Source organism: Gadus morhua, chromosome 19 (assembly GCF_902167405.1).
Source record: "Gadus morhua chromosome 19, gadMor3.0, whole genome shotgun sequence".
Taxonomy (NCBI): domain Eukaryota; kingdom Metazoa; phylum Chordata; class Actinopteri; order Gadiformes; family Gadidae; genus Gadus; species Gadus morhua.
In genome coordinates, this window is record NC_044066.1 from 18764744 (window position 1) to 18780527 (window position 15784).

The window sequence follows — 15784 nt, forward strand, 5'->3', positions numbered from 1 at the left end:
ACGCCTCTGATTGGCTGACTGTGTTTCCCGTCCCGCCCACGCAGCCCCTGGTGAAGCAGGACAGCCTGGACACCTACAACGAGCGGGACCCCTTCAAGAACGAGGAGGCCCGCGACGAAGACGAGGACCCCGAGGACTCGGACAGCGGCATCGAGGGCGAGGTGGACCCCCTGGACCGCGACGTCATCATCCAGCCCCCGCCCCCCCCGCCGCCGCTGCGCCCCCCCACCGAGAGGCTCAACTTCCCCAAGGGCCTGCCCTGGGCGCCCAAAGTCCGGTGAGCTCCAGGGCGTCCAGAGAGTTTATTATCTGTGTGCTACGCAGTGTTGATACGCTGTGTTGATACGCCGTGTTGCTACAGTGTGCCTTTTTTAAATGTATGCTGTCCTGAGACCAACTTGACTGTGAAACAATTATCCCCTTGGGGACATTAAAGAAACTCACTCACTCACTCACTCACTCACTCACTCACTCACTCACTCACTCACTCACTCACTCACTCACTCACTCACTCACTCACTCACTCACTCACTCACTCACTCACTCACTCACTCACTCACTCACTCACTCACTCACTCACTCACTCACTCACTCACTCACTCACTCACTCACTCACTCACTCACTCACTCACTCACTCACTCGGGTCGGCTTAGCTCAGGAGGTAGGGAGGGTTGACTGGTAACCTGAAGGTTGCTGGTTCGATCCCAGGCTCGTAGCTTAATGTCGAGGTGTCTTTGACCGTCGCCCTGCATGATTGACTCATCTGTCGGTGTGTGAATGTTTGTAAAAACCGTAGTAAGTCACTAAATGCCTTGTTTTAAAAAGAAAGGAAGATAAACCAAAACCCCCTTGTTAGAGTAAGTCCCCGCTCACTTTTGTATTTTTTATAAATATGTTGTTGACTATTTCTGTTTCTGACACTGTTTTCGATTAGGGCCGGGGCTATATTGCAAAAGCACAGGCTCTCGCGTGCTTGCACTAGCCACTGCAACAAACTCAAATCAGATTTGGGTTGGCTGTAACCAGTATGTTTGATTGAAGTTACCTGATAGTGCAAAACCGCCTATAATAGATAACTCATGCAGAAGCATGCGCTCAACCCATAAAACCATTGAAACTACAAGAATTAGACATTAATATGCCTGAGACTCTTACATCAACATTAACTAAGAAATGTAGTGGGTGTTTGGTTTGAATAAGTGATTGTGAGGAATGTGATTTTTTTGTTAACTGCGAGTTCTGTGATGTGATGGCTCGATGCACGTGTGAATAAACGTTAGGCACAGGTTTAAACACGCAAAAATATAATCTAGTTTTGTTATTTATGTGAATGGCTCCAGTATCCTCTGTTTTAGTCTGTCAGATGTGGACTAAGATTACGGCTTACTTCAATGGACGTGTGACCTGTAGCTTTACCAAGGGGACATGATTGCTGTGTTCTTTTGCGAAGCACAAAGCGATATATTATCGTGTTGTTTAAACTTACTCAACACACCTTTGACTGTGTTGAGCTGGCTCTGGTTTGTCCATCAGTGGGGAAAAGCAAGCAGCCTTAGGCTCTGCAGTTTGTGGTTTATTTGTTGAGCTCCATTTAAATATGCTGAGCCTCTGTGTATATACAATGAGATGAAACCGTCCCTTTTCTCTATTTTGACCATGAGACGCTGCTTTGGGAACATGAATAATGTATAGAAAGGATGCAGAGCGTGACTCGAAAAAGAGTGCGTGCGTGCGGGCCTGCGTGCGTGCGTGTGTGCGTGCGTGCGTGCGATGGAGAGACGAGCATCAATTAGTTTCTACGGTGCTACCGTGTGTCGGTTGGCTCCAGGCATCGTGTGTGTGTGTGTGTGGGTTGTTGTTTATGTGTGTGTGGGTGGTTGTTTGTGTGTGTGCGTGGGGGTTTGTGTGTAAGCAAGCCTCCACCGTGAGAGGGATGTGCTTTTCTTTTTCTTTTGGTTCTTATCGCGCGGAGAACCAGCCGGCAGCTGTCTTTGTTGGAAGCCGAAACGACGGCGGCCTCGCTGAAAACAGGCTGTTTTACCGGCTGTTTCCCTGCTGTTCCCTCCCATCAGACTCAGTGTGTGTGTGTGTGTGTGTGTGTGTGTGTGTGTGTGTGTGTGTGTTTTCTCGCCACAGGGAGAAAGACATCGAGCACTTCCTGGAGACCAGTCGTAACAAGTTCATCGGCTTCACCTTGGGAAAGTGAGCACACACACGCACGCGCGCGCGCGTTGAGAGAGTCTGTAGCCCCAAAGCCTTCATGCAGTCCTCCTTCAACAGAATGCCATAAGCCCCTACCTGCTCATTAATGATAAATAATCACTGTTGCTTTGTATGCAAGTGTCTCCTAAATGCCTGAATAATCAATTTTGAGCATCCGTTTGTGGATAACAAATAAATGCAAAAAATGAATTATATTGTGGTTATTGAAGTGCATCACATCTTCCTTTATCCTTCAACTGAAATACATTTTTGAGGATGATTTCTGTAAGAAGCTGCTGCCTGTTTTTCAGCGACATCGACACGCTGGTGGGTTTGCCCCGGCCAATCCACGAGAGCGTCAAGACTCTCAAACAGGTGAAACCTCCCGATCAATACCCCGATCAATACTCCCTCTCGCCACTTCTGCCTCTCACTCTCACAGGAAATCTTCGGCTGTCTGTCACTTTGCTGCCTCTCTTTTCAAACTCGCTTAATTCCAATTTTCTTTTTTCTCCCATTGTCCAATTGAGTTAAGCTCATTATTGCTCGATCAATTTTTCCGACACTTCGGAACCTCCCCACGTTGAGTCTCTGGCGTAGAAATCCATGACTGTCCTTCAAAAGCGCGGGGAAGCAGCAGCCAGACAGACCAACCATCCAGAACATGTCTGTCAACTCCTCCTAATGAATTATCTTTCTGGGAGGAAACAATGAAGTCGAGCTGCTTTGAAGATTTGCTTCGGGTTTCGTTGTTTTTTGGACGGTACCATTTATTGGTTTCGTACCGTTTGAGTCCATTACTGTTTTCAAACAGATATAAGAAAAAGTATAAAAAAAGCGTGCATTAGCTAGGTGAAAAATAACTTTGATACTTTATTTCTGACATTCTCTCTCTCTCTCTGTTTCAATCTGTCTGTGCCTACCTCTCTCTCTCTCCGTCTGTGTCCACCTCTCTCTCCCAGCATAAGTACGTGTCCATCGCTGAGGTGCAGATAAAGAGGGAACAGGAGCTCCAGAAGTGCCCAATGACACTGGTCAGTCTTTTAAATATCTAGCACGTTGTTCTATCTACCATGGGTATACTAATACTTACATGTACACATTCATAGTACATGACCTCTGTGTCAAGTCGTCGATGTGATTATCGACCTCTTGGACTATGGAATAAACGAATGTTATACATTGTATAAATTATTATATAATACTTTAATCTTGTAATATGAATGTGTGTGTTCTTCCGTCTGCAGGGGGAGGAGGAGGTGGAGGAGACCCCAGCTGAGATCCTGTACCTGGGCATGCTCCCCAACCTCTCCCAGTATGTGGTGAGTGCCATGGGTACACCCCCACCATGCACGCGCTGTTCTGAAACGCACATCACTGCTGCAGGAAGGCCCGCCTTGAGCCGATAGTATCTTCTGCAATACGTGTGGATGACATTTAAAGAAACAACGCTCATTCTGCAGGCTTTATGGCTGGCATTTGATTCTGGGTCAATCCCTTTTGAAGGTTGAATGTGTGTTTTGATAGGATTGGTTGGTTATGGATTAATCCTCAGGTTTTGTTTGAATTGAATAGAACCATCTCTTGGAAGGCCATACCTTCCAAGAGGTGGTGTTCATGGTGGTGTTCATGGTGATGTCCATGGTGATGTCCATGGCGTTGTCCATGGCGTTGTTCATGATGCTGTTCATGCTGTTGTTCATGGTGTTGTTCATGTGTTCTCAGATCGCCCTGCTCAAGCTGCTACTGGCGGCCGCCCCCACCTCCAAGGCCAAGACGGACTCCATCAACATCCTGGCTGACGTGCTTCCCGAGGAGATGCCGTGAGTCTGGGGGCCGGGGTCCTTGCATGCTCCCTCAACCCTGACCCTTCACTTCAGCATCAGGTTTACAATGAAGAAGACGGAGTTGGCGGAGAGAGGCTTCGGTTCGAGAGCTTGAATGGTCGATTTTCTTTGGGAGAAGGTCCACATCCTTAAATCCAGTATGCTGAAGCCTGAATGTGAAACATATCATTATCTTGCTGTCTTGGACTGTTTAATTGGACTGTTTAATTCAGGTTATTTGTGTGTCCTTAATCACAGCAACTTATTTAAAAGTATCAAAGGACACACACAGGTCCTTTGGGACTGTAGCTGTGATAATGTGATCCACTGGTTTATTTTCTATCGTTTTTTTTATTTCAATATCTAGTCTGCCATTTTTCCAGGTATTTCATCATTATTTTACTGCAGCCTCATATTTGGCCCTTATAAAATGACACACTTTTACAGTAGGATTAGATTGACTTCAGATAATAAAGCTGTGTGTGTGTGTGTGTGTGTGTGTGTGTGTGTGTGTGTGTGTGTGTGTGTGTGTGTGTGTGTGTGTGTGTGTGTGTGTGTGTGTGTGTGTGTGCAGCATCACGGTCCTGCAGAGCATGAAGCTGGGCATCGATGTGAACCGCCACAAGGAGATCATCGTGAAGGCCATCTCCGCCCTGCTGATCCTGCTGCTCAAACACTTCAAGCTCAACCACATCTACCAGGTACAAACACACACACACACACTGCTCCTCTCTGCCACTTCTATAATTAACAGGGCTGATAGAGTCCTCCACTTCCCCCCCCCCCCCCAAGCCATTATTAAAACAATCTGAATCAGCCGAGGCCACAGTTGGACCTTCATTGAGATGGATTACCGTAGTTGGCCGTTTGTCATGGTTGAGCAGCACCAGCGCCCTCTGTGGACAGAAGACGGTACATACAAGAAATAAGACGCTTTGGTGCATTGCAAAATTGACAGCAGACAGCACTTTTAGACAGCACAAAAACATTATAAAGGCTATATCACTGCATGGTATAGCCCGGACTCAATGTCCAAGAGCTGAACATGTTATACTTCCAGCTCTACTCAGTTGTAGACTGACACAGAAACACATGTTTTCCCAAGAGAAATGGATCTTTCTATTGTGTGTTCATCTGTACTATAACTTAAAGGACATGTTATACCACCTGGTGTGAATGTGATTAGCCCTTAGCTGTTTTTGACATCACAGGTGGGCGTGTCCACCTAGTCGATGACGGATAGATGAGCAACGTTTGCTACAGTCCACTGGGTAGGCTGGTAGACTGATCCATCCAGCACACATCTAGGTGGACACGCCCACTTGTGATGTACGAAGAGGCATATTTTCAAAACGGCTTGTGACGCTAATCACACTCGCACCTGGTGGTATAATACGTCACCTTTTAATGACAGACGGCACACATTGTAGAGGGAAAGGATGACATTGATGGCTGCATGGCAACATTAAAACGTCTGTCACCACTAGCCCGCTTTCTAGACACACACGCCCGTTTGTGACGCGCTGACGTCTCCTTGCAGTTTGAGATCGTCTCTCAGCACCTGGTGTTCGCCAACTGTATCCCCCTCATCCTCAAGTTCTTCAACCAGAACATCATGTCCTACATCAGCGCTAAGAACAGGTAGGAGCCCTCGCCTTAAAGAGGCAGCGTCAGAGTACGGCCTGTTGTATCGTCTGCACAATCCGCCACAGTGAGGTGGCCAAAGCATTTAGACTACCTGAAGATTGAGATACCGTTGTGTTTGGCTCTCGTAATACATTAACAGAATTATTATTATTTAAACCAAGATGGCCGTACTTCCATAACTTCTAAGAGGTATTAGTTTGATGTGCTGTCTGTGGTTAGTTTGTTATGTTACTTGCTATTGTCTGTTCCCTCATTCAAGTTATGCCCTCAAGGCCTTAGGTTTGTTTGGCATTGTGCAAGTTTATTTATGCATGACTAAAACTCTCCAGGCGTCACTACATATTGTGTGTATTATAAGTCTGCTGCCGGTAAAGTGTTTGTGTGTGTCGGTCTGTTTCTGTGTGTGTGTGTGTGTGTCTCTCTTTTTGTGTGTGTGTGTGTGTGTGTGTGTGCGCCTGTGTGTGTGTGTGTGTGTGTGTGTGTGTGTGTGTCTCTCTCTCTCTGTGTGTCTGGTGTTGGCGTGTCTCTCTCTCTCTCTCTCTCTCTCTGTGTGTCTGGTGTTGGCCTGTGTCTCTCTCTCTCTCTGTGTGTCTGGTGTTGGCCTGTGTCTCTCTCTCTCTCTGTGTGTCTGGTGTTGGCCTGTGTCTCTCTCTCTCTGTGTGTCTGGTGTTGGCGTGTGTCTCTCTCTCTCTCTGTGTGTCTGGTGTTGGCCTGTGTCTCTCTCTCTCTCTGTGTCTGGTGTTGGCATGTGTCTCTCTCTCTCTCTGTGTCTGGTGTTGGCCTGTGTCTCTCTCTCTCTCTGTGTGTCTGGTGTTTGTGTGTGTGTGTGTGTGTGTGTGCGTGTGTGTCTCTCGTTGCAGTATCTGTGTGCTGGACTTCCCCCACTGTGTAGTCCATGAGCTGCCAGAGCTCACAGCAGAGAGCCTGGTGAGTGAGCTGAGCTGAGCTCCTGCTCCACAATCTGTGGCTGCACTGTTCCCTCTCAGGTTTGGGATGTCCAAACATTTCCATGCCCTGACCTCTCCCGTGAATGGTCACCCTTTGGCCAAATATCAATCATGTTTCTTTTGCATTGCCGAAAGAAAAGTGAGATCATTCACTATTCTCTATGTAGATATATAAAAAAAAAAGTAAATACTGTTTTGATGAACAACCATTGCATTGATTAAATGAAATGGACAAGGCATGTCAAGATCACTTTTTTAGAGTGTGTGTGTGTGTGTGTGTGTGTGTGTGTGTGTGTGTGTGTGTGTGTGTGTGTGTGTGTGTGTGTGTGTGTGTGTGTGTGTGTGTGTGTGTCCATGGCACCACGGATAAGGCTGCCATAATATTTAATATCTCTCAAATGGATGAATCTTCTTCAACTCCTTGGTAGATCATTCTTTCTGTCACCCAGGGAGCATGGATTTCATTGTGCGTCCTCATCTTTATGAGTCTGTGTGTGGTTTTTTTAGGAAGCCGGAGACAACAACCAGTTCTGCTGGAGGAACCTGTTCTCGTGCATCAACCTCCTCAGGATCCTGAACAAGCTGACCAAGTGGAAGCACTCCAGGACCATGGTGAGGGCCCCCAGAGCGCTGTGGCACGGCCGGGAAGGACTCCAGTGTTAACGTCCTTCTGCGAAACGGCCCTGCAGTTTAAATTGTGTTTTTTTTTTTTTTTTTAATTAAGAGAAATATTGATATTTTATTGTTTAAATTAACTTACAATCATATTGAACAAAGGAAATTATCCTAATCTTTTTGGGGCAAAATATATGAATATCGTTGTTTTTTCTTCATAATTACCAAAACTTAAAAAAATGCCATGGCTAAAATGTTCTTGCATAAGATCATTTACCACTTTTTCACAAACTTAAATTGTTCATACATTGTAATCCACAATTCCCTCCTTCTCCTCCTTCCCCACACCCAACAACCAACTTGTCCTCCTCCTCCTCCTCCTCCTCCTCCTCCTCCTCCTCCTCCTCCTCCTCCTCCTCCTCAGATGCTGGTGGTGTTCAAGTCGGCCCCCATCCTGAAGAGGGCGCTGAAGGTGAAGCAGGCCATGATGCAGCTGTACGTGCTGAAGCTGCTGAAGATCCAGACCAAGTACCTCGGCCGGCAGTGGAGGAAGAGCAACATGAAGACCATGTCGGCCATCTACCAGAAGGTCCGCCACCGGCTCAACGACGACTGGGCCTACGGAAACGGTGAGCAGCTGTCAGGACTCTTATCGGAAACAGAGTTAGCATTTTGTTTTTTTGTGCGTACTAGAGGTCCCATGACATGCCACCAGGTGTGAGTGGGATCAGCCGTTAAAAGCCGTTTTAAAAATCGGCACCTTATGACATCATAAGTGGGCGTGTCCACCTAGATGTGTGCTGGACAGATCAGTCTACCAGCCTACCCAGTGGACCCAGTGGCAAACGTTGCTCATCTATCCGTCATACATCTAGGTGGACACGCCCACTTGTGATGTCAGAAGGGGCAGATTTCCAAAACGGCTTGTAACAGGTAACCACACTCCCACCTGGTGGCATGTCATGGGACCTTTAAGAAGTCAGTAAAGGCTTGCGATGCAAAACAACAGAAAGCAATGCGAATGTCACTATGTTAAGAAGTCAAATACGGTAGATAGATAAAAACTTTATTCCGTTTTTTTTTGTTGTTTATGTATCAAAGTGAGGTAGACTGTAGTGGATTTATTTTATATTTGTCAGCATACTATTTGTGAAGCAAGTTGTAATTGTAATGCCTACAACAGCAAAACGTCTCTTCATGACCTTAATGACGGGAAGGGACTAGAAGGGAGATGGAGGCCATTGAACCCACGATGCATTATCAAAGATGGGATTGAAAAATAAAATAATTTCAGCATATGTCACGTCACGGCCACTTCACAGTTCAGGTTAATTAACGTGTCAATGTTCTAGCTTGTACATCATTTGGTGGGTGTGTGTGTGCGCGTTTGGGAGTGTGGGTACGAGAATGGAGCCAGTTGCTATGGCAACGGAGAAAGGGAACTCTCGGGGTCAAGGATCCTTTCGGGGAAACTAAGTGTTCTGTCACAGAGAGAGTGAGAGAATTAATGAGGAGATGAGGACACATCTTAAACTGCTTGTTAGGTTGAAAATAATGATGATTCGGAAAACGTTTTCCATCTTCATTATATGAATCATCTTTTCGAGAATGATATTTCTGCCTGTAATAATGGATGAAAGATTAAGTGTCCACTCCTGGGCAGTGGTTTAGCCCATTTTAATGAAACGTACGGGGACATTACAGTCGGGACATTCATACTGTGTTGCCTTAACTGTCGTGGAAGGGAAAAAACAAATCCTTAAATCATCCCTTGGGCTCAAACTTTTCCACCAGACGTGCTTCTGTCCCTGGGGGATAATCAGGGTTCATGATTTGTTTTTTTAAAGGCTGACTTGCGTAACGCATATTAATTATCCTTGTCAGTTCCCATAGCATCGAGTAGAAGCTACATTCAAGGCCTTGAGTTTGTTTTAAGATGCCCAATCAGGGCACAATCCAGTTTTGATCTCTTAGTGATCAAATAATGCGTTGTTTCTGAATTTTTATTCGTATTTAGTATCTTATGTCCGCCATTAAAAATTGTAATAAATTAAAAAAAAACGTAATCAGCCCAGAAAACTCCTTCCAAAAGCGTCCTCCACTCCCCTCCTCTAAAGTCTCCCTCCCTCCCCCTCTCCCCGGCAGACATCGACGCGCGGCCCTGGTACTTCCAGGTGGAGGAGTGTGACATGCGTGAGAGCATCGAGAAGTTCAACAGCCGGCGCTACGACCGCAGCCGCGGCGGGCCCGCCGGCGGGGAGTTCACGCCGGTGGACAACTGCCTGCAGAGCGTGCTGGGCCAGCGGGTGGAGCTGCCCGAGGACTTCCAGTACAGCTACGAGCTGTGGCTGGAGAGGGAGGTGTTCTCCCAGCCCATCCAGTGGGAGGGCCTGCTGGAGAGGCCCTGATGGTGGAGGAGAAGGAGGAGGAGGAGGGGAGAGGGAGGTCTATTCCCAGCCCATCCAGTGGGAGGGCCTGCTGGAGAGGCCCTGATGGAGGAGCAGGAGGAGGTGGAGGTGGAGGAGGAGGAGGAGGGGAGAGGGAGGTCTATTCCCAGCCCATCCAGTGGGAGGGCCTGCTGGAGAGGTCGTGATGGTGGAGGAGAAGGAGGAGCAGGAGGAGGAGGAGGAGGAGGAGGAGGAGGGGAGAGGGAGGTCTATTCCCAGCCCATTCAGTGGGAGTGCTGGCTGGAGAGGAGGAGGAAGAGGAAGGAGGTTTTGGTGGAGACATATGGGAGGGAGAAGGAAGCGGGAGATTCTCTCCCAGTCCATAGACTGGGAGAGTGTTGCTGATGGTGGGGGAGGAGGGATGGAGAAGGGGGTAATGGGAGAGAGAGAAAGATGTGGAGGGTAGGGGTTATTTTGAGAGCAGGAGAAAGATTTGGTGGGGCGGGGAGTGAAGATGATGGGTGCAGGCATTCTCCCAGTACGAGAGAGGGAGAGGGAGAGAGAGCGAGAGAGGGAGAGGGAGAGAGACTTTTCCATTTGCTGGAGAAACTGAAGGGGAGGGGGGGAGAGGTAAGTTTAAAGAGAGAGACACAACATGAGGGAGAGGGAGTGGATTCAGGTGAGAGAGAGTGTGGGGACCTACTGAACACACACCAAGTTGGATAAAGCTTGTGCCGACGACTACTTTGAGAACAGGTTGACCAGCGAAGAACAGAAATGTTGTAGCAGCTAAGGATCTGCAACAGTTACACACAATAATATAATATATAATAATAACCGTAATCACAAAAGTAATTTTCTTAAACGTTGAAGCTGACTTCAAACGACACATACTTCCTTCTTGATATGTAGTTGGGTTTATTTGTATAACTGTGTGCGTGTGTGCTTTAAAGCGGTTTGATTAAGCTGTTCAGTTTTTTGTATTTATTGTCGTTTTTTTATGACCGTTGAATGGCGTCGTTTGTTTGTAATGTGTTATTTATATTCACTGCAGCCATGGCATTTTTTTGCTCCGAATTCACTGATGTGAAAGCTTTTCTTAAATCTTTATTAAAACAGGACTTCTTTGGGAACTCACCACTTAAGATAGTTTTGATAAACACAAATAAGCTAATAATTGGACACCCAATAGATATATACTGTATATACCATCAGTAAGTTTATGTATTTGAGGATGAATAGGTTAAAGGGGACCTAAACTACTCCTGAACATAGGGGTAGGCTAGACAGAATTCCTCCACCTTATCATATTTTATTTTGTACATTACTAGCATAAAACAATAATGTATGTATTCTAATTCTGACAGCCTCGATAGAGTTTATTGTGTAAGCATGGGACATAATTTTCATGTTTTTGTATATGCATAAATATAGATTATTGATTTATCTGCCCTGAAGTGATTCTTGACTGAAAGATGTCTGCTGGAAGGTACAGGAGTCTGTCTCGCCCCTTCCCCGGCCACTATCTCGCTATCCTGCTTACCGGTCGGCCTGGCAACGGCACGATAACTTACCCAAGCTCCAAGTGGCCTTGGTGGGCAATTAACCACCCCTCCCCCAAGCTGAGAAGAACACACTTTGTCAAACAAAATGGTGCTGTTTGTGTTTTTATGAAATCTCTGAAAAGTCTTTACTGACTGAGATTTTTACTCCTTTAAAAAACAACTCCAACCTACCTAAATAAAGTGTTGATGGTCAGAATGGTTTTTCTCTAGTTTTCTAATGAGTTTCTGGAAGTTTCGTCCACTGAAATGCGTGAATAAGCACATACAAAAAGATCTATGGTTTCCGTTTTGTATCCTTGCTAAAGTCTATTTGGTAGTTTCTCTCGGCTTGTTGGAAGATTTGTCAAATTTGTTTTATAGAATGGTTATTTCTACATTGAATATTGACTTGAGCTTCTGTGTATGAGCAAAATGCATGGCTGCATTTTAATCTGTTATTTGGAATAGCTGTTGAATATCACACTTTTACATTTACGGTTTTGTGTCTAACAATGGTTCCAGCACAATAATACATTTTATATTTTTTTGCGTTTGATGTGGAATTAAGAGAATTTTACCAGTGTCTGTTTCTCTCTGAAAGGCAATATCCTGGAAAATAATAATAGAGATATTTTCTAGCTTCTCAGGTTAGCGGCGGTACGATGATATAACGGTTTTTAAAAAGCTTCCTCGATATTCAATATCGGTTATCCTTTCTCGTTGTATACCTGGGATCCACACACTCGTGTCCCTAGATAACCGTTTGTTGGATCAACTTCAGATTGTATTGTGTGATACTCGCACAGGGTCATAGAGACACTGGATACCATATATTGTCGAGTTTGTAGACTTATACTTGTAAGTATGTTACACCAACTTTAGTTTTTTTAAACGTGCCAAATTTGAGTGCCATAATGGATAGTTGTTTATTTTTGTGTCTTTTAAAGTACAGCCTCCAGTAGGCAGTGTTCATCATGGAGGCCTTGTTCAAAGGCTGTTCACATCAAACGAATATTTGTGTTTCGCAATACAAGATCTTTTTATTTTTTACTACCTGAAACTTGTACAATCATTACAAATGGAGTTTTCTTGGTATGGTGCTTGGATGTTTTAAGCATCATATTAATAATCCTACTACTATATGTGTGCATTTATTGTGTTTTTTTTTAATTTATTTTGCAGTTTCACATATACCAAGGTTAGCTTAATACAGTGAATGTTCAGGGTTATGTGCAATGACTGATGAATAATATATGATTACTCAGAAGGAAAATATCAGAGCTGCTTCAATTAAAAAGGTTTGTCCAAATTACGTTTGATGTTTTGTATTGTTTTATTAACTGTTATATGTCAGTGTCTCATGAAGAGTGCACAGGTGCCACGGCTAGAACAGAAAGGCGTATTCGGTTCAACTGATAAATTAATGAAGATTATAAAATGTATAGGCCTATGTGAGGCAATTAATAAGACACTGATATCCATGACACTGTTAACAATTATTTTCCAGCAAAGAATAGCGGGATCGTACACACACACACACACACACACACACACACACACACACACACACACACACACACACACACACACACACACACACACACACACACACACACCCACCCCCCCCCCCCCCTCCGGGTGATGAGTAAGTGGTTAGCATACAGATGTTGGTTGGTTGCAGGCATATTCTATGTCTCATCTGATTGGACTGCGGGGGATTAAAGTGCTAATGCACTGGCTTTCATTCTACAGTACATTTTCTCTCTCATGGTATGTTAATACAAGCACCACGAGAGGATAGAACTCACAGCGTGGCTAGGAGGATGCATAAAACAGTGTTTACAAAACTACTGTTTAACAAATACATTTGTTACCTTAACAAAAACGTGACGAACGAGATGTCCATGCAAAGTGAAAAGAACGAATGTTTAGTACAACACATGAATACAAAAGAGTACAAAATCCAAATTGGGTTAAGAAAATAAAACATTGACACATAATACAATTTGTCCTTATAAGATGGAGAATTGTAATTGGTGTCGAGGCTTCCTCTATTAAACATGCCGGTGTGGAAGTTAATCAAAATCAAAATGAGTTTTTTTTCCTGCAAAATTATTGACTTGCAGCGGCAGTCCACTCGTATCCGGTACACTTGCCATAGGCAAGGTCTTATTCTTCATGTCTTTATTCTTCATGGCTTTATTCATGTCTGAGATTACTTACTAGGCGCATTGGGCATTACCTCCCCCGAAACCATATACAAATGTGTGTATGTCTGCGTGTCAGAAATTATGTTGCAGTTTGAGGCCTAGTGCTGCTTTGCCATGGAAATCTCCAGTCCAAACCAATCCCTTTGGGCATGTGAAAGTCCCTTCTCCTTCCAGCCTGAAACACAGAGACACACACACACACACACACACACACACACACACACACACACACACACACACACACACGGTGGAACTACAGTATATCTTGGATTGGCACAGATATCAGCTAGCGGTGTTTTGCATGCCTGTTGAGACCTGATATTCGCGTCAGTCTGGCATTGCCTTGGCAGTAATTTCCAAACTTGCAAAGTAAATGTAAATATGGGAATGGCATCCAAATATGGGAATGGCATCTCGATGCATCCTAGGAGTCTTGCTCAAGGAGGTTTACGTATCGACCGTGGGCATAGGGCATCGAACCCAGAACCATTTGTCTAGGCAAAGATTTAGAAAAAAAATCATAACAAAGTGTAGCCTCAACAGTACCACCTTATCATTTTCCACCTTGTTCCTTTGAGAAACTGTCTCTTAACCCCTGACAATAGCAGCATACTGAAATACGTAAACTCGTGCTACCTGTTGTTGAAGAAGGCGCCCGTGTACTTGGACCCGTCTGGGAAGGTGTAGGTCCCTCTACCGTGGTACCTGTTGTCCTTAAGCTCCCCTTCGTAGATCGCCCCCGATGGGTAGGCTACGGTTCCTCTGCCATTCATCTGGGGGAAGTGACGACTACAATGATGCCGAATTAAAAATCAACCCTCTGATCTCGTGGATGAATCACTGCATGAATACAACTATAATCTAACAAGAAGACACCTTAGTAGGAGATTATTTGTTTTAATCACTCCCTCACCCCATTTCTTACACACATCCAGCCTACCTGATCCTCCTGCCAATCTCCGGTATACACAACGCCATTGGCTGAAATCTGTGTGCCCGGCCCACTTCTCATCACTACTCCTGATTCAGATTTAATGCTTTCTCCTTCTGAAAACACACCAGATATGAAGAGAGAGAAAGAGCCATGGACAGGGAAAACCCAAGGTTATCAAAGGGGCCAATCAAGCCAAAATGATTTTGGTCGTTCGTTTCACTCACCATAACTGTCCCCATTCGGGAAAATGTAGGACACTTTCCGTGGACCTTCGTCTGAAAGTCCACTCTCCTCTGAGAAGATGGGTTACATAAAAAAAAATATATTACACACACACCAAACTGCAATTCATGTATTTAATAGCATAAGGCCTAAAAAAAAAATTTGTTTGGTTCCGGTTTCCGACCGACCCTGTCAATTTATGTGCGACCCAAATTATTTTATGAGCTTTATAAAAAAAAAAAAAAAAAAAAAGATTTTTTTTTTTTTTTTTTTTTTGATGCAAACTATAATTACGTTTTGGTACAGCACCTCTTCATTCTGTACAAGGATGAGCGAATTTTCTCGTTTTTAAATGAAAACAACCTACCTATTATTCGCTGCCGCTGGAAAAAATAAAATAAAAAAATAAAATAAATTCCCTACCTACCCATGACCTCAACTGACCACCAACAGGAACCAAACTTTTTTTTTTTTTAGGCCTAAGCAGAAGCAGGTATATAGTACACAAACATACACAGATCCATACAGTTTTGGGGAATAGGGACCTCTTTCAGTGACTTTGAATTTAATTTATCAAATTTATTTCCATATCAATATCTTTGGATTTTCTTCGTTTCCTATTGTTTGATAACTTTAAACAATCACACCAACATAGGTCACCATGAAGGAGGCTGGCGGCAGTAACTATGCATACTCTCTTCTGCTTTCCCAAGAGGCCTTTAAAGGGTTCTATGTGGTGGACAAGATATAAAAGTCTCCATTGGAGAAAGGACGGAGAGAGAACACACCTGACCAACGCCGATGTCCTTACCTGACATCCTGATCTCCCGGCTCCTGCTGCTGGCACGCGGTCTGTCAGGACACACCTTAAAACCTTCCTGGTGACATCATATGTTCTTAATGGTTTTAGTGGAACCAGCTTGCAGACTGATTATGCAAAGTAACTAACGATATAGACTTGATGAAGAGCTTAAAGGATAAAAAAAAACAGGTTATAGGAGAGTATACACCACCAAGTATTTCTTCAGAAATGAAACAAAGTCCTCTGCTCAGAGTAAACAGCCGTTGCCATAGTGACCGTCAATGCAACCGGCTGTTTGTGGGATAAGTTTTGGTTTCCTGTAAAGAGCACGAATAATAAATAGATTTACATAGAGAATAAGATGGAAACCACGCAGTTATTTATTTGAGAAGGTGAATGCAAAAATAAACAAATCCAAAAATATAATAGATATATATAATTATAATA

General features: G+C 44.4%; 2 protein-coding genes across 5 annotated transcripts in view; one reads left to right on the forward strand and one right to left on the reverse strand.

Annotated features, from left to right (window-relative positions):
- strip2 (striatin interacting protein 2) overlaps nucleotides 1–12482 on the forward strand; it is a 29716-nt gene extending 17234 nt beyond the window's left edge. For both annotated transcript variants that reach the window (XM_030341725.1, XM_030341726.1), the window contains 12 exons: nucleotides 45–277; nucleotides 2138–2203; nucleotides 2515–2578; nucleotides 3166–3237; nucleotides 3451–3525; nucleotides 3929–4026; nucleotides 4604–4730; nucleotides 5570–5670; nucleotides 6537–6603; nucleotides 7131–7235; nucleotides 7663–7867; nucleotides 9384–12482. In XM_030341725.1, coding sequence (XP_030197585.1) covers nucleotides 45–277; nucleotides 2138–2203; nucleotides 2515–2578; nucleotides 3166–3237; nucleotides 3451–3525; nucleotides 3929–4026; nucleotides 4604–4730; nucleotides 5570–5670; nucleotides 6537–6603; nucleotides 7131–7235; nucleotides 7663–7867; nucleotides 9384–9646 — 1476 coding nt within the window. In that variant the 3' untranslated portion in view covers nucleotides 9647–12482. The remainder of the gene's footprint in view (nucleotides 1–44; nucleotides 278–2137; nucleotides 2204–2514; nucleotides 2579–3165; nucleotides 3238–3450; nucleotides 3526–3928; nucleotides 4027–4603; nucleotides 4731–5569; nucleotides 5671–6536; nucleotides 6604–7130; nucleotides 7236–7662; nucleotides 7868–9383) is intronic.
- A 1-nt stretch (nucleotide 12483) lies between these two features.
- morn2 (MORN repeat containing 2) lies at nucleotides 12484–15622 on the reverse strand. Of its 3 annotated transcripts, XM_030341729.1 has the most exons (6): nucleotides 15549–15620; nucleotides 15347–15413; nucleotides 14538–14606; nucleotides 14320–14426; nucleotides 14016–14152; nucleotides 12484–13554 (listed from the first exon to the last, which is right to left on the reverse strand). In XM_030341729.1, the coding sequence occupies exons 2-6, from the start codon at nucleotides 15351–15353 to the stop codon at nucleotides 13452–13454; spliced, it is 423 nt and encodes a 140-aa protein (XP_030197589.1). In that variant the 5' UTR covers nucleotides 15354–15413; nucleotides 15549–15620; the 3' UTR covers nucleotides 12484–13451. The 3 variants fall into 3 exon arrangements, with proteins under 3 accessions (XP_030197589.1, XP_030197590.1, XP_030197587.1); XM_030341730.1 differs by having other exon boundaries at nucleotides 14016–14168; nucleotides 15347–15622; XM_030341727.1 differs by having other exon boundaries at nucleotides 15347–15618.
- Nucleotides 15623–15784: the final 162 nt, after the last annotated feature.

What these genes read in the sequence shown, in the direction of transcription:
- morn2 (XM_030341729.1), bottom strand. An exon ending in CCCGAATGGGGACAGTTATG is followed by an intron (nt 14,427 to 14,537) that starts GTGAGTGAAACG and finishes GTGTGTTTTCAG; the next exon opens with AAGGAGAAAGCATTAAATCT. An exon ending in GGCGCCTTCTTCAACAACAG is followed by an intron (nt 13,555 to 14,015) that starts GTAGCACGAGTT and finishes TCTGTGTTTCAG; the next exon opens with GCTGGAAGGAGAAGGGACTT.